Raw genomic sequence first — 16,948 nt, 5'->3', positions numbered from 1 at the left:
GGCCTATGGCCATGCTCAGACCTGGGAGCTGGGTGTGGGCTGGAAGGGGAGGCAGGGCTGTGTTGTGGGCTGCAAGCACGCTGGGGGTCTGTGCCTGCCCCATGGTCTCATGTCCACACACCAGGCTGGGGAACCGTTGAGTGCACCAAGGGTCTAGCATGTCCCTTCTCCGTCACATCCCTGCAAGTCTGGTGTTCATATCCTGTCTGGGCTTGTTCACTTCCAAATGTCCCCAAAGCCTCCAGGGACACTAACCTGTCCTTTCTTGCCACCAGGCAAGCCAGAGACCAAAGCCACCGACAAGAGCAAGCTGTCAGTGAAGAACACGGGCCTGCAGCGCTCCTCCTCCGATGCCGGCCGTGACCGCACCGCTGACGCCAAGAAGCCGCCATCAGGGCTCGCACGCCCCTCATCCTCCAGCTCCTTTGGCTACAAGAAACCAGCTCCTGCCACTGGCACGGCCACTGTCATGCAGGCTGGGGGCTCGGCCACTCTTGGCAAGATCCAGAAGAGCTCTGGCATCCCTGTTAAGCCAGTCAGTGGGAGGAAGACAAGCCTCGATGTCTCCAACGCACCTGAGCCTGGGTTCCTGGCACCAGGGGCTCGCTCCAACATCCAGTACCGCAGCCTGCCCCGGCCGGCCAAGTCCAGCTCCATGAGTGTGACCGGGGGCCGCAGCGCAGCCCGGCCGGTCAGCAGCAGCATTGACCCCAGCCTGCTGAGCACCAAGCCGGGTGGCATCTCGGTGTCGCGGCTCAAGGAGCCATCCAAGGTTGGCACTGGCCGTGGCACACCGGCCCCTGTGAACCAGACAGACCGTGAGAAGGAGAAGGCCAAGGCCAAGGCAGTGGCACTTGACTCTGAGTGCAGCACCCTGAAGAGTGCCAGCTCACCTGAGAGCACTCCAAAAGCCCAGGCCAACCTCCCGCCAGCAGCCAAGGTGGCTGAGCTGCCCCCTACACCTCTCAGGTATGGTCCTTCTACCTCCAAGGGCAGCAGGTGCCTGGCATGGCTCTGTCCAGCATCAGTACCTGAGTCTCACCTGTTTCCTTACCCATTTTCCCCCTCCAGAGCAGCTGCCAAGACCTACGTGAAGCCTCCCTCGCTGGCCAACTTGGACAAGGTCAACTCCAACAGCTTGGACTTGCCCTCCTCCAGCGAGCTGCACACCCCACACACTGCCAAGCTCCAGGACCTGCATCCAGCTGGTGGGCACCTTGCGCCCTGCTTCAGCCCCAGCCCTGCCCCCATCCTCAACATCAACTCGGCGAGCTTTTCCCAGGGCCTGGAGCTCATGGGTGGCTTCAGTGTCCCCAAAGAGGGCAGGATGTACCCCAAGCTCTCTGGCCTTCACCGCAGCATGGAATCCCTGCAGATGCCCATGAGCCTGCCCAGTGCCTTTTCAGGGGGCAGCACCACCACCACCGCCCCTGCTGCTGCACCCCCTGCCAACGCAGAGGAGGAAGAGGAAGAGGAAGAGGCAGGAGAGCTGGGCTGGAGTGGGAGCCCCCGGCTCTCACATCTGGACAGGTATGGCTGGAAGGAGGTTGGTGGGCTGCTGCGGCACCTTCATGGGCACACATTGCTCCCTGCTGTTCCGCCATGTCCTTTGCCTGCTTCAGAGTCTCTTCCTGCTACATTTCTAGGGAAAAGCTCCCTGTTTCTACAATTCAATCCCCATGGTTCCTTCCCTAGTCTGTGCAGGGTTGTCACTGATCTTTCCTTCCCTTCCAGTGCCAACCGCGACAGGAACACGCTGCCCAAGAAGGGGTTGAGGTAAAAGAGCCCAAATGACTTTGTGTGGTGCTGTGGTGGGAAGGGGGGGCTTTCCAGGCCAGTGCCCCTGAGCCAGGGAAGCTGGGCTGAGTGCAGCGGGAGGGAGCTGGACGGTGCTGGTCGATCTTACCATGCCTGTCTGCGGCTCCCCAGGTACCAGCTCCACTCCCAGGAGGAGGCCAAGGAGCGGCGCCACTCCCACGCGGTCAGCGGCCTGCCCGAGTCGGACGAGCAGCAGGAGCTGCCCTCGCCCCCCGCCCTCCCCATGGCGCTGGTCGGGAAGGGCCCGCTCACCAGCATTGGTCAGTGCCCTCGCTGCCAGCCCCTTCCCTCCTGCTCCCCCTGCTCCCTGTGTGATGTGCTGGTGCTCCCCTGGGCGCTGCTTGTCTCCTTGACACCACCAACACCAGCACCTGGTGCTTTGGGTGCTGGACTGGGACCAGGGATGTCCATCACCTCTGCTTCAGGGCATCTCATCCACCTTTGGGCCTCAGGCCATAACTGCTCCTCTGGGGGTGTCTGGCAGGGCAAGGGGTAAACCTTGCCCTGATCTGACCAGGACCTGCATGTTCCTGGAGGGTTTGAGGGGGTCCAGGCAGACAAGTTGGGGCAGCAGGCTCCACTCCTGCACCTGCTGGTGTTGGGCCTTGGCATAGTGGTATCCACTTGGCCCTGGGGTAATGGATTTGTTTTTCAGCCCTGTGATTACCTTGATGCTGGTGTCCAGGTCTTCCCAGCATCAACCTGCCTTTTAGCTTTCCCCAGCCCCTCCCTGCTTTGGGACCACAATCCCTGCTTCCTCACTGCATCACAGCTCTCATGGATTGCTCCCAGTCCTGCTTCCCCATCCTGATGGCAGGTCCCCAGCGTGGCTCTGACCCTGCCTTCTCCCTGCTTTCTCCTTGCAGTGAGCCCCACTGCCACCACAGCCCCGCGGATCACCCGCTCCAACAGCATCCCCACCCACGACTCCACCTTCGAGCTGTACAGCACCTCCCAGATGGGCAGCACCCTCTCCCTGGCCGACAAGTCCAAGGGCATGATCCGCTCGGGCTCTTTCCGGGACCCTGTGGACGATGGTGAGAATGTGCTGTGCTCCTGCCCAGGCAGAGGAGGCTGCAGAGGGTTGGTGGGGCTCCCTGCACCCTTGTCCATTCCTGCTGGTGCTGCCATGGCATTGTTGGATGGGTGGCTGTGTCCTGTTTTTGGCATCAGAGCAGGGACAGCAACGCTGAGGGCTCTGTTGGACTCTATGCTGGCATCAGCCCTGGGTCTGCCCTGACCCCCATGGGTACTCTGTGTCCTTGGGTTGCCCCCAGGGTGCTGTGACACTGGGAAGGAGGGGATCCAAGCAGACAGGGAGGGCAGCAGAGCCCCTGGGTTCCCCAGAGAGGAGGGTGCAGGTGGAGGGCACGCACCGAGAAATGAGCAGTGCTGAGCAGCTGCCATCCCACCCTGTACCTCCCCCAGGCCCCCCCTGAGAGCCCAGTCACTAGGTGTGCCCTGACCTGTTGGCCCTGGGTGCTGCTCTCCAGGGCACCCTGACAGCTCGGGTTTTCCTGTGTTGCAGTTCATGGATCGGTGCTGTCCCTGGCCTCCAGCGCGTCCTCCACCTACTCCTCCGTAAGAGCCGTCTCCGTGCTGCTGTGCTGCTTTGTGCATGGCTGGGGGATCCGGGTGGGACTGGGGGGGGCTCTGTGCATGCCTCTGCCTGCTGCTGAGCCTGTCTGTGCCTCGCTGCCCCCCTGACTGCCTGCCTCTGTCTGTCTGTCCCTCTCTGCTCTCACGCTGCCAGGCTGAGGAGAAGATGCAGTCTGAGGTGAGCCCACACCCTTTGCTCACGCCTGCCCCTGCCCCCAGTGAGGGCAGTGCCTGGCCCCTCTCATCTCTGCTCTCTCCCCACAGCAAATCCGCAAGCTGCGCCGCGAGCTGGAGTCCTCACAGGAGAAGGTGGCCACGCTGACGTCCCAGCTGTCTGCTAACGTGAGTCCCCATGGGAGCCCCTATGGGGCACCCCACTCCATCCCTGCAGGGCGTAGGGCTGGTGCTGGATGTGCCCATGGAAGCCCTGATTTCCCTTCAGCCTTTTGCATCCCACACCTGGCAGCGGGTGCTCACCTGTCCATGGGTTTTTGCCCAGATGTTGGGGCTCACCTGCTTCTCCGCTTCTCCCAGGCCAACCTGGTGGCGGCCTTTGAGCAGAGCCTGGTGAGCATGACATCCCGCCTGCGGCACCTGGCTGAGACCGCCGAGGAGAAGGTGGGTGTGCTGTGGGGCTGGTGGATGCTGGGCTTGGGAGATTACCCCAAGGGTGCTCTTGAGTGGGCACTCCATGGCTCCCAACTCTGCTGCCCCAGGACACGGAGCTGCTGGACCTGCGAGAGACCATTGACTTCCTGAAGAAGAAGAACTCCGAGGCCCAGGCTGTGATCCAGGGTGCTCTAAATGGCACTGATGTCACCCCCAAAGGTAAGGCATGATGCTGCAGCCCTTCCTGAGTTGGGGTGCTCCTGCTGGGACCGGCACAGGGCCCCAGGGCACACCCTCTTGTGGGGGAAGTTCATTTGGAGGCAGGGTGCCCCAGGCAGCAGCTTTTCTCCACCTGGGATCCTTGAGAATCTGAAACCAGGAATGTACAGCCAGAGCTGTCGCCATGGGAGGTCACAGTAGTGGTATGTAGGGGAATGGTTGTTTGTCAATCTTGGGAGACCTTGCCAGGCCCTTTGCCAACAGCCAGTTTTGCCTGCTGCTATTCACTTTGTTCCCATAAGTGCTGTTTGTAGCCCCAAAACCCCATTGTGAGTGCAAGGAGCTGTCAGGGAGATGGCCTGGGACAGCAGCAGGATGATATGTGCCCTGGGCATCTCCCTGGCAGTGCCCATGTGGTGTCTGAGTCCCATGTCATTGTTACAAGGTGGCTCTGAGAGCTCAGAAGGTGTTGGGTGGGAGGAGGAATTGGGTGTAGGGAGGGGGGACCATAGGGTGCTCTGGTTTTGGGACAGTTGCAGGTAACTGATCCCTCCTTTCCCAATCTCTCCTGCTTCTCTGGTGGACCCCAGAGCTACGTATCAAGCGGCAGAACTCCTCTGACAGCATCTCCAGCCTCAACAGCATCACCAGCCACTCCAGCATCGGCAGCAGCAAGGACGCTGACGCCAAGAAGAAGAAGAAGAAGAGCTGGGTGGGTTGGATGGGGCACTGGCAGGAGAAGTGGGGCTTGGGGAGCCACTGGCAGGGTCTGCTCAAGGTCAGCCCCACAAACCAACTGCTCTCAGTCTGCCTTGGCATTGGGGTTGGTGCTTCCTGTCCTCTGGGGACAGCAGTGGTGAGGAGAGTGTAACTGCCATGGATTTGTGTCTTGAATTGTTGGCTGGGACTTCTCCAGCCCCTTCAGGAGTTTTCCAGCCCTGGCCCTGCATGCCTGCTTCCTTGTGTATTCCCCCATGTCTCCCTCCTGCGCACGCAGGCTCTGACAGTGTGGAGGGCTGGCACCTCGGCCGGGCAGCTCCTTCCCTGCACCAGGCAGCTCTGAGCTGGATGTGCAATTAAGTCTTGCTTTGTTTTGTTTCTCTTCCCCTATGCTGACCTCAACCCTTTTTTTCCAGGTGTATGAGGTAAGTCCCACGGTGTCCAATCCACCTGTGCCCAGCCAGGGCCTTTGCTCCATTTCATGGGACGGTGCTCATACACTCCCCATCCCATCCATCCCACTGGCACTAACCCCAGCACAGGCCATCCTGGGTCCCCAGCCAGGCTGTGCCCACCTTGGCTGCTTCCTTTGATGCCAAGGACAAATATGCACCCACAAGGAGGGCCTTGAACTGCCATAGACAGACAGCAGGAAAGGCTCACATGGGACCTGCCCCATGGATGGGAACAGTCCCCTTCTTGCCTAGGGAAGGCAGGCACTCTCCTGACTTCCTGTAACTGGATCTTTTGGGATGGAGGCCTTGGTGCAGCCCTGCCAGTGTCACTGAGGACACTGGAGTGCACTGCCCATCTCTGCCTCTCCAGGGCTGCCTGATGTGGTCTCAAGTGGCTCTGTCTCTGCCAGCACCCACATAGGTCTCAGTGTTTCCCTGCTCCCACCATCAGCAGAGCTGGATACCTACTTTGTTTACACTGAAATGCAATGTTTTTGCTTTTGGGAACACCCTAGAGCAGTCTGCTAGTTCCTGTGGGGATTGGGACAGATCCAGTGTGCTCACCATCCCTTCTTTCTCCCACCTTCCCTTGGAGCAGGCCCTGGCAGTCCAGGGCACATGTTGTGAGCCCAGGGTGCTCGTCCTGCTGCTCTCCAACCTGCTGGTGGGACCCAGTGTGGGTCTAGTTTGTGCAGTGTCCATCCCCCTTCCTGGCCCCAGCCCACTGCTCACCCACCACTGCTCTGTGTGTGCTGTGTGCATGCTGCATGCTCAGGTGAGACACCTGCATGCTCTGTGGAGGGCTGGCTACCCCTCTGTGCTTCCAGCAGGATCCACGGGGCAGAGGGAGGTGTGGGGCAGGACCCTGGCTCGGTAGTGGCTGGAGCAAGGGACATCCATGAAATAAATGCCTCTTGCTGAAATGGCTGTGGTGGGGTGAATGTGGGGATGGATTGGCCATTCTTGATGGACCAGGGTGTTGGTGCCATGCCTGAACAGCCTGGTGTAGGTGCTGGTGGGGAGCAGGGCTGGGAGACATCCTGACTAGGACATGGGTCCCACTCTTTGGGGCTCTGGTGCCATCCAGGCTGGGGTGAGTGTTGCCCAAAGGGCTGTGCCAGAAGAGCGGGGTCTGGCTGCAGCCTTCCCCAGCATGGTGGAGGTGCTCCTTCTGTGGTGGGTGTGGTTGTACTGGTCCCAGCTCAGACTGTCTGTGGGTCCTGGACAGACAGGGCAGGACCAGGCCAGGTCTCTGCTTGTGAGGCTGCACTTTGGACTGTGTCTAACAAGTTTTCCTTCTCCTGTAGCTACGCAGCTCCTTCAATAAGGCCTTCAGCATCAAGAAGGGCCCCAAGTCGGCTTCGTCCTACTCTGACATAGAGGAGATCGCCACGCCAGACTCGTCAGCCCCCTCCTCCCCCAAGCTACAGCATGGCTCCACAGAGACTGCCTCGCCCTCCATCAAGTCCTCCACATCCTCCTCCGTGGGCATTGACACGGCTGAGTACGTGGGGCCAGGGAGGGCAAGTGGCAGGGGCAGCAGGCTCCTGCCAGGGACATGTGTGAGACCTTGTCTCCCTTGGCCTAGGCTCTTCCAGGCCCACAGTGAGGGCGAGCCTGAGAAGAAGGAGGTGTCAGAGCTGCGGTCAGAGCTGTGGGAGAAGGAGATGAAGCTGACAGACATCCGCCTGGAGGCCCTTAACTCAGCCCACCAGCTGGAGCAGCTGCGGGAGACCATGCACAACATGCAGGTGAGGACCCCTGCCAGCAGCCTGGCTGTTCTCAGTGCCAAGGTGCCCACAGTCCCTGCATTCTCACTACCATGCTGCACCCCAGAGTGCTGCTGGTGTACAGCTCGTTACCCTGTGCCTTGCCTTGTTGTGCCCCAGCTGGAGGTGGATCTCCTGAAGGCTGAGAATGACCGTCTCAAGGTGGCCCCTGGGCCTTCAGCAGTGCTAGGTGCTGTTCCCAGCCACATCACGAGCACATCGGCCTCCTCTTCACCACGGCGCTCCTTGGGTCTCACCATCGGTCACGCCTTCAGCCCCAGCCCGGGGGATGCAGGTAGGGGTGATAGAGCTGCTGGCAGATGGGGAAGGGCTGGACAGGGAGGAGTGTGTGTGGTGGCAATGTGCTGCTGCTCACCTGGAGTGAGCAGGGGATCTGTTGTGCTGCTGGTGCTGCTGTTGGCCACAGCAGGATTTGCTTCTGGCTGGGCACAGCCAGGCCTGGTGGCTCAGCTCTGGCAAGCACAACCTCACTGCTCCATCCCCAGACATGTCCCCAATGGATGCTGTCAGCGCTGGCACCCAGAAGGATGAGCTGACACTGCGGATTGTGGTGCGCATGCCGCCCCAGCACATCATCAAGGGGGTGAGTGTGGGTTCTATGGGCAGCCTGACCTGTCACGGTGTCATGGCCCTGACAAAGGGGCAAAGGATGCCTCCCAGGGCTGGATGTGGTGCTGCAGCACTGCACACTTCTACCTTGGCTCCTAGGACCTCAAGCAGCAGGAATTTTTCTTGGGCTGGACCAAAGTGAGCGGGAAGGTAGACTGGAAGATGCTGGATGAGGCTGTCTGCCAGGTCTTCAAGGTAGGAGCAAAAAGAGCACTCTTTAGAGAGCCATCCTTTGACACTGCTCCACCAGGCCCGCTATTCCTGGCCCAGGTCCTCTCCAAGCTCTCTTGGAGCTGCTCTCTGACAGCCCTGTCCTTCTCCATGTAGGATTACATCACTAAGATGGATCCTGCATCCACGCTGGGGCTCAGCACCGAGTCCATCTACGGCTACAGCATCAGCCACATCAAGCGGGTGCTGGACACGGAGCCGCCGGAGCTGCCGCTGTGCCGCCGGGGCCTGACCAGCGTTGTTGTGACGCTCAAAGGTCAGTGTGGCAGAGGGGCTCCATGGCTGTGCCATGTCCCTGCTGTCTGGGGGTGTTACAGGGTGTGAGCGGACCCTCAGCCCTCCCCTGCCCACAGGCTTGAAAGAGAAGTGCGTGGACAGCCTGGTGTTCGAAACACTCATCCCCAAGCCCATGATGCAGCACTACATCAGCCTCCTGCTGAAACACCGCCGCCTCATCCTCTCGGGGCCCAGTGGCACCGGCAAGACCTACCTGACCAACCGCCTGGCCGAGTACCTGGTGGAGCGCTCGGGTCGGGACGTCACCGAGGGCATCGTCAGCACCTTCAACATGCACCAGCAGTCCTGCAAGGTGAGGGCACACAGCAGTGTCCCTGTGGGCACTGGTGCCATGGTCCCCATGGCTGTCATGCCATCGCCCCACATGTGACACCCGACCTGTTTGTTCCAGGATCTTCAGCTGTACCTGTCCAACCTGGCCAACCAGATCGACCGGGAGACAGGCACGGCGGACGTGCCGCTGGTGATCCTGCTGGACGACCTCAGCGAGGCGGGCTCCATCAGCGAGCTCGTCAACGGGGCGCTCACCTGCAAGTACCACAAATGGTGAGAGCCCCTCTGCACCCCTCCAGTGCAGCCCCATGGCACACACACGCTCCCCGCTGCTCTCACCAAGGTCGCTGGGCTGTGGGGATGAGGCTGCACATGTCTGCTGTGACCAGGTCAGCTCTGCCTTGGGCAGGGGTGACTCAGAGGCTTTTTCTCATGAATCTTTTCTCTCTGTCACTCACTCAGTCCGTATATTATTGGCACTACCAACCAGCCTGTGAAGATGACCCCAAACCATGGCCTCCATCTCAGCTTCAGGTAGGAATTGTACATCCCTGGGGATCATCTTTGTGCGGTTTTGGGGGACAGAAGCCATCACTTGCACCTGGGTGTTTCTGTGGTCACATCCTATGGCTGGGGACCCTGATTAGGATTGAGCCCCCAGGCCTGTCCCTGCCATCCCAGAAGGACTTGATATTCCCCAGCCTCAGACAAATGCAGGGTGGGGATGCAAGGAGGGCCTCAAGAGTGCTGGGGAGCAGGGCAGCCTGTGTGGAGATCCAGTCCTGACCACTGGAGTCCTCCCCCAGGATGCTGACCTTCTCCAACAACGTGGAGCCGGCCAATGGCTTCCTGGTGCGCTACCTGCGGCGGAAGCTGCTGGAGTCGGACACGGACATCAACGCCAACAAGGAGGAGCTGCTGCGGGTGCTGGACTGGGTGCCCAAGCTCTGGTACCATTTGCACACCTTCCTGGAAAAACACAGCACATCCGACTTCCTCATCGGTACGGCCTTGCCTCACCTTCCTCCTCTGCCCCAGGCTGTGAGGAGCCTTGGGGACTGGGACCAAACCCTCCCTGGGGACTGGGACCAAACCCTCCCTGGGGAGTGGGACCAAGCCCTCCCAGAGGAGCTCGGGGGGGTTGATGTGTTCCCTGTGTCTCCCAGTCCCACAGACCACAGCTGGTGGGTGATGCACACAAGCGTTATTCTTCCCTGGGTGGTCTTTGTTCCTTTGGGAGCTGTCACTATGGGTGTCAGCCAAGGCTGCCAGTCCTTCCAGCACCCTTCCCTGGGCATGGAGGAGCTGTGTTTTCCCAGGTTAATCCCCCATGCCTCACCAGGCTTTTGGGGGATAGATTGAACTTGGCAGGCCCCTTCCTTGCCTGGGAGATGCTGTCTGTCTGCTGTGCAGGTGGATGGTGTCTAGTCACTGTACCCAAGGGCCCCCTTCCAGCCAGGTGTGCCCACCTCTGTGCTCTGAGCCTCAGGCCCAGTGACTGGAGGAGGGGCACCCAGCTCCCATTTCCACTGTCTGCCTTCCCCCCGCAGGTCCCTGCTTCTTTCTGTCCTGCCCTATTGGAATTGAGGATTTCAGGACCTGGTTCATCGACCTGTGGAACAATTCCATCATCCCTTACCTGCAGGAGGGGGCAAAAGATGGGCTCAAGGTAGCCAGTGCTGCTGGCACATGAGAGCACAAAGCAGGGTGGGGACACAGTGATACAGCCGTCATGGGTCGGGGGCAGAGGGGAGGCCCTGGGATGGTGGGTGTAACTCTCTGTCAATCCCTGTACCATGTGGCTGCTGTGGCACATGGCACTGTCCTGGGGGGCTCAGGGTGCCACATTGCTAGCTCTGGCATGTACTGAGGGCATGGCTGCCCCTTGATCCCTGCCACAGGTGCATGGGCAGAAGGCAGCCTGGGAGGACCCCGTGGAGTGGGTGCGGGACACCCTGCCCTGGCCGTCAGCGCAGCAGGACCAGTCCAAGCTGTACCACCTGCCCCCGCCCACCATCGGGCCCCAGAGCACCGTGTCCCCCCCTGAGGAGCGCACCGTGAAGGACACCACGCCCAGCTCCCTGGACTCGGACCCGCTGGTAGGCTGGCCAGCAGGAGGGCTGGGAGGAGCTGGTGGCAGAGCAGGACGGAGCTTTGCTTTCCCAGTTAATTCTCAGTGTAAAAAGCTTGATTTGGGGATGCAAAAACACTTAGTGCTCCCAGGAGGAGCAGTGGATGAGGGGTGGTGGCACTGGCACGTGGGCTGCACACCAGGACACCTGGTGACATGCCAGTGAAAGGGCACGACATGACACTCCACGAGGCATCATGTCCATGTGCAGAGCCACAGACAGGCACACATGCTCCTACATGTCCTGATGTGTCACCTGGAGAGGCTGCGGGCTCCACAGGTGATGCCAGCTGATGCTGCTTTGGCACGCTGAGTCTTGAGCATTCAAGCTGTGCTCGAGGCTGGATCCTGGCACAAGGGAGGGATTTTGCAGCATTTCTGGGACTTGCTTTACCCTCTAAGGAGCTTTCCAGCAAGGCTGGTTTGGGAGGGCAAGAAGGGCCAAGTGGCCTCCCCAGTCACCTGTGGGCCTTGTGTCCCCCTCGGGCTCCTGCCATGCTCCTGTCCCCACAGATGGCCATGCTGCTGAAGCTCCAGGAAGCTGCCAACTACATTGAGTCTCCAGACCGTGAGACCATGGTGGACCCCGACCTGCAGTCGACTCTGTGAGGCCCAGATGTGCCAGCCCAGGTGGAGGGGAGCTGCTGCTGGGCTGCTCTCCTTTTCCTTTGGCATCCAGGAGCGTGGGGCTGGCGAGCAAGCGGAGAGGAGAAGAGCAGGGCTCTGGCGTGTCCTGGTGGAGCCTGGGGAAACTCGGCTCATCCGTGAAAGAGCACGAGTTACCATCTCCCCTCCCAGCCCTGGGGGTAGGAGAATCCTGGTTTCTCTTCTTGTTTTTTTTCTGTCTCTATTGCAAACTCTTGGGCTTTGGGACCAAGGCAACCCTGAGGCTGAGCCCCGCTCCCGGGAGCTGCAGGAAGGCCCCTGCGTGGGGCAGGGACCCCGCGGGAGCCACCTGGGCCACAGCTGGGGGCACGGGAGGAGCTGGGGCTGCAGGATGAGCACATGGGCACGAGGGGCTCTGGCTCCCTCTGCGCCCGCTGGGCCAAGCCACGGGAGCCTCCACTGTGGAGCTCCCACCCCGTGCCAGCCAAGGGCAGCACGGCTCTGGCTGCTCTCTGTGCATTCCCTGTTCCACCTGCAGCCGCTGTGACCAGCCCAAAACCCTGCTTTTCTTATTTTATTTTGGTTCCCCCTTTTCCTTTGGCCGAGTCCAGACTTTGCTTTGGTCCCTTTTTTTGTTCTGGTACTTCAGTCTCCTGGCCTGGAGCCTGTGGCCTGGTGCCTACTGCTTCCCTGGCAGCAGTGTCCTTCCCCTTTGGTTTCTTTTGCAGCTGTTGGTTCCACCACTCAAACCACCTCTGTCACAAAACTGGTGCTCACTGAACGATCTCCAGTCCCTGAACCCACCTCCTGGGGCTGCACAGGTTGGCTGAGGTGGGATTTGGAGGCCAGTGTGGAGGCAGGTGGCAGCAGGAGGCTCCCAGAGCAGCCCCTCACATGGCAACTCCCTCCTCCTCCAAGGCACAGGGCACTGGGATGGTGTCTCCCACCAGGCTGGGATGCCACAGAGCATCCCCTCCCTGAGCTACTGGGGCAAGGGGAGGCTGCTGCTGCTGCCCCATGCCTGAGCAGCTGGATGCCATCCCTGTCTCCTTGGTGGAGGGGGGCCCAACCAACCTCTCATCCCCTTGGTGCTGCCAGGCCTGGGGCTGTGGGTCAATGAGCCTGGGGTTGCTCCCCACGCTGCCTGCTCCCCTTGGCCTTGTGCCTTCCTGTAGCCTGGCAGGGTCTGTGTTGGTGCTTTGGGGGCACCTGGGGCTGCCATGTGTCCTCCTGTCCTCCTGGCCTTATCCTGCATTGTCAAAAGGCCAGACTCCATGGAGAGGGTCGGCCCCGGTGCTGCCGTGGTGCCTTAATCTCTGGCCATGCGGGAATGGGGCACGTGGGGCTTGGGACAATGCTGTCACAGCCTGCTCCAGTATCCTCTGTCCCCAAAGCCAGCTTGGCTGGATGGAATGAAGGTGCTGGGACTGTTGCCTGCAGCACCCTCACTGGCCTGTCCCCAGCCATGGCCGTGGGGTGCCCTGCAGGTCTGCACTCCCATTCTGTGCCCACTTGGGCTCTGGGGGCCCCCTCCCTGCTGCCCTCCATCTCAGCCCCCACATTCTTCTGGGGCCCTGGAGAGACATGAGGAGAGGTGACCCCAGGGCCAGATCACCTGAGCCCACCCTGTCCCCAAACTCTGCCAGGCTGGGGACTGGGCAGCCTCAGCCCCCTGTGCTGCAGCTGGTGTGGCCTTCAGGGACCCCTCACACCCCTCTGGACGGGCATTTCCCGCAGTGCCCCCGGAGGCTGCTGCCCCCTCTGCCCTCGGTGCTCTTGGCCGGTGTTTCCCGCCTCGCCGCCCCATGGTGCTCACTCCTCCCACTCCTCCGTCTGTCCGACAGCCTCCTGCTGCCTCCGGGGCCAGCCAGCCCGGCCCCTCCCCGCGGGGATCTCCGGGATCTCTTCCCCATGCTGGCTTGGGCGTTAGGGCTTTCTGTTCGCCTTCTCTTCTGTCGAGGACTCGCTGTACATAGATCCGTCGTGGAACGCCCTGTGTGGGTTGGGGGGGCCCGGCCCTGCGCCTTGTCCCTGGTTTTGGGTTTTTTTTGTACTCTGTGATGACTGTGCTGTGCTGACTTCTTTTCTGATTGTATGAGGCTCTGGCCCGGCAGCCGCTCGAGGTCTGCAATGGGGACGCAGCTGTTCCCTCCAGCCCCTCGCACCCTCCGTGGGACTCTGGTGCCCAGGGAGGGAAGGGACTGATGCACCTTTGGGGGCTGCCCTGTGCCCAGGTGCCCTGAGGAGTCCCGTGGGAGGAGGGGCAGCCTTGCCTGAGCTTTCTTTTCTGACTCCTCCAGGGAGCCACCCGAACCTGGACCAAACTGTAGCCGTCCCCCACTGCTGAGCATCCCCTGGCCTGTGTCCTGCAGGTTTGCCCCATCCCTCCCCAGGTTGGGGCTGCCCCTCGTGCCATCCCCTCGGCCCCAGCAGCTGGAGGTGAGTGGCCTGTGAGGTGTGATCCAGGAGGAATCTCCAGGGGAAGGAGAAGGGCCATGCCAGCAGCCCCTGGGATCAGCTGCTGGGGGGCTTGGCTGGGCTTACCTGGCAGGAGGGGCCAGGTCCTGCTGGATTCCTCCTGGCTTACACCAAGCACCTCCTGTCCCCAAGGCTGGCAGCTGTCTGGGGCCAACCCCTGGCTGTGGGCTGAGCCCCTCTGTCCCCAGGGAAAGGGTCCAAGGATTGCTTTAACTCATCCTCCTGCCACCTCCAAGGGTGCCCACCACTCCCAAAGGTGCCTGTTGTCCCAAAAGGTGCCTGCTGTCCCCAAAGGTGCCCATCACCCCACAAGGTGATATCTGCCACCTCCAGAGGTGCCAGTTGCCCCCAAAGGTGCCCATGGTCCCTGGGAGTCCCCCTGAGGGGCTGGAGGTGGGTGATGCCAGTGCCTCACCCTCCTGCCCCCTCGAGCTGCTGCTGCCTGGTGGCCTGAACCTTACAATTTTAGCTTTTTTCTAATAAACACAACCAACCTTTTTTTAATTAAATAAAAGATGAAATGGACAAATTCCTGTTCTAGATTATCTGTGTAATTGACTGGGTTTTGTGTTTCTTAACTGCATGGTATTCCTGCCGAGGGGTTTTATAGCACTTTTTAAATTTCTCTTTAAGATTTTGGTCCAGATTTCTACTCACGCCTGTCTGTTTTTTGCTTTTTCCTTGCACCCTCCACGTTTGTAAACTCGCTCCATTTTATACCTGATGTTGAGACCCAGCCCCACGTTGTATATAGCTGCGGGAACAATCATAGGGAACAAACAAACACCATCTGGACTCTTTCCACGATTAGTTGTTTTTACTTCAAAGAAATTTTAAAGGAAACATAAAAGGAAGCCAGGAAAAGGCTTGAGGATATTCTGAAAAGACAGAAACAAATCCAGCCCTGCACCAAGTCAGCTCCTGCTGCCCACACTGCCCGCACCAACTGGCATGTCTCTTCTCAGTCGTCTGTCTAACACCATTGGATTCAATAAAGTGATCTCCTGTACTGTCGGCTCCTGGTCCTGTGTCTGTGGCTCTGGCCCTGTGCGGCAGAGGGGAGGGCAGTTGTACACATCACAGAATATGATGGTTTGGGAAGGGACCTTAAACCTCATCTCAGTGGAAGGGACACCTTGGACTATCCCAGGTTGCTCCAAGTCCCTGGCCTTGAGCATTTCCAGGGATGGGGTGGCCACAACTTCTCTGGGTAGCCTGAGCCAGGCCTCACCTCCCTCACAGCCAAGAATTCCTCCCCTATATTCCATCTAACCCTGCCCTCTGGCAGTTTGAAGCCATTCCCCCTTGTCCTGTCCCTCCAGGCCCTTGTCCAAAGTCCCTCTCCAGCTCTCTTGGAAGGGAGAGGGACTGGAAGGGTCTCTAAGCCTTCTCTCCAGGCTCAGTATCCCCCAGCTCTCCTAGCCTGTCTCCAGAGCAGAGGGGCTCAAGCCCTCAAAGCATCTCCCTCTGTCCTTGGTAGATGCTTTTCTGCAAAATATGAAGGGAGCCTGAGTAGAAACGCTCCTGGGTTGAAATCTTGGCTGTTTTCAGGATGCTGGGAACAGTTATAGGGATTGAGGACCTCTCTCCCAAGATCACACTCCTGTAAAGTCTGGAGTGGGCAGAAATGCTCCTGGTTTGGAATCTTGGCAGTTCAGGACATGGAAAGCAGGAGGTTCCTTTTCTGGGGCGGGGGAGAGAGGTCCTGCCTGAGGTGAGCAGGGGGAGGAGGGCTCAGGGTGGGTGGGCATTCCCAGGGCCCCTTTTTCCTCAGCAGGTCTGATCTGATCTCCCATTTGAAAGGACATGATGGTGGCAGATGCCACATCGGCACAGGGGGACAGAGGTGGGACGGTGTCCCTGGTGCAAATCCAGTTGCTCTGCCTGCAGCAGAGCACGGCTGGAGGCTGAAGCAGGCAGGGAGAGCCCGCTCTTCCCGCGGAGTCTCCAAATCTGTTTTCTCCCCTCCGGAGAGCGATGCTGGAGCAGGGACAGATGCTTCAGGAGCCGTTAATTAATGACGGGATGGCGATGAGCTGTAAGAGGCTGCAGTGGCGGATCCAGGGCCAGGAGAGGGCTCTTCCCATCGGCTCCCGCTCCTCCCGCAGGGCGAGTTCACACGAGTTCCTTACGTTGGGTGCCGTCCCGGACACGGAGAGTGGGACTGGTTTTGGTGACACCCGGCCCCTCGTCCGCAGAGATGTCCCCAGCGAGTGCATCCCGACCTGTGCTGACTCCAAGCCCTGTGCAGGCAGCAAAGCAGGCAGGAGAGGAGAGCAGGAGGGAGAGGAGGCAGGGGAGCGTCAGAAGGGTCTCATTCATCGTGACTACGGGAATTGCCACGGCACAGAGCCAGAGGAATCGGTCCGAGCCATGCGGCGGGGGTGGGGGGATGCAGAGGGACCACACGGGGCTGATGCTGACGCTTCAATTTCAGACGGACTCCAGCGTTTGGGAACACTCAGCTGCCCTTTTCAAGAGTGATGGGCAGGGGAGGGTCCCTTCGGTTGGGGTAACCAGCACCCCTGGGTGCTGCAGTGGGGATATGGCCCCATGCAGGGCCCTTCCCCTGCCCCCGGTATCCGGTGGGAGCTCCTGCCTGTCTCTGTGATGTTGTCGGGGGCTGGTGCAAGGTTGGGAGGGGGTTTTGCTGCAGCAAAACTAGGGTGTGCAGTGGTTTTGGGTGATGCAGCTCCCAGCTGGGCTGGAACCTCGGGATGCCCTCCCTGCTCCAGGCACCACCTCTCCAGAGTGCGTCTGGCTGGAGCGGCTGGAGCAGCCGGCCCCCTCCCTGTGTAGTTCAGATGCTCTGGCTGCAACACTGGGACCAGGGTCTGCTGGAATGGAGGTGGCAGAACCTCAGCTGGGATGGTTTGGGGTGAACCCCCAGGGTCCCTGTCTCTGGCTCATGTATGAGTAGTAAGGAGTGTCCAAGGGCTCCCTTTTCCCATTGAAGACTCCGTTGATGGGAAGGGGATCCCACAGCAGGGGCAAAGCTGTCCCCCCACTGCCCTCTGCTCCCTGCCCGGGCTCCTCGCTTGTATCCCATCAGCTTTTTCCTGATGTTTTGGCTCTAAAACCAAACCTGGGTTCCCAGGAGCCCTCTGGATCTG

The 16,948-nt window shown here is 60.2% G+C and overlaps 1 protein-coding gene across 4 annotated transcripts in view; it reads left to right on the top strand.

Annotated features, from left to right (window-relative positions):
- Positions 1 to 14,844, top strand: part of NAV1 (neuron navigator 1) — a 75,310-nt gene extending 60,466 nt beyond the window's left edge. For 2 of the 4 annotated variants that reach the window (XM_071450461.1, XM_071450464.1), the window contains 23 exons: positions 276 to 969; positions 1,072 to 1,530; positions 1,735 to 1,776; positions 1,930 to 2,078; positions 2,685 to 2,855; positions 3,347 to 3,399; positions 3,572 to 3,595; positions 3,682 to 3,759; positions 3,952 to 4,035; positions 4,134 to 4,245; positions 4,836 to 4,957; positions 6,728 to 7,171; positions 7,310 to 7,484; positions 7,696 to 7,793; positions 7,919 to 8,014; positions 8,147 to 8,306; positions 8,404 to 8,639; positions 8,739 to 8,893; positions 9,083 to 9,154; positions 9,427 to 9,623; positions 10,171 to 10,289; positions 10,522 to 10,719; positions 11,265 to 14,844. In XM_071450461.1, coding sequence (XP_071306562.1) covers positions 276 to 969; positions 1,072 to 1,530; positions 1,735 to 1,776; positions 1,930 to 2,078; positions 2,685 to 2,855; positions 3,347 to 3,399; positions 3,572 to 3,595; positions 3,682 to 3,759; positions 3,952 to 4,035; positions 4,134 to 4,245; positions 4,836 to 4,957; positions 6,728 to 7,171; positions 7,310 to 7,484; positions 7,696 to 7,793; positions 7,919 to 8,014; positions 8,147 to 8,306; positions 8,404 to 8,639; positions 8,739 to 8,893; positions 9,083 to 9,154; positions 9,427 to 9,623; positions 10,171 to 10,289; positions 10,522 to 10,719; positions 11,265 to 11,360 — 4,034 coding nt within the window. In that variant the 3' untranslated portion in view covers positions 11,361 to 14,844. The remainder of the gene's footprint in view (positions 1 to 275; positions 970 to 1,071; positions 1,531 to 1,734; positions 1,777 to 1,929; positions 2,079 to 2,684; positions 2,856 to 3,346; positions 3,400 to 3,571; positions 3,596 to 3,681; positions 3,760 to 3,951; positions 4,036 to 4,133; positions 4,246 to 4,835; positions 4,958 to 6,727; positions 7,172 to 7,309; positions 7,485 to 7,695; positions 7,794 to 7,918; positions 8,015 to 8,146; positions 8,307 to 8,403; positions 8,640 to 8,738; positions 8,894 to 9,082; positions 9,155 to 9,426; positions 9,624 to 10,170; positions 10,290 to 10,521; positions 10,720 to 11,264) is intronic. The other 2 variants (XM_071450463.1, XM_071450462.1) reach the window with 2 other exon arrangements.
- The last annotated feature ends 2,104 nt before the right edge of the window (positions 14,845 to 16,948 follow it).

Source organism: Agelaius tricolor, unplaced genomic scaffold (assembly GCF_023055355.1).
Source record: "Agelaius tricolor isolate 1412-34295 unplaced genomic scaffold, bAgeTri1.0.p SCAF_30, whole genome shotgun sequence".
NCBI lineage: Eukaryota > Metazoa > Chordata > Aves > Passeriformes > Icteridae > Agelaius > Agelaius tricolor.
Note: the sequence above shows the minus strand (reverse complement) of the source record. Positions and strands in the feature narration are given on the sequence as shown.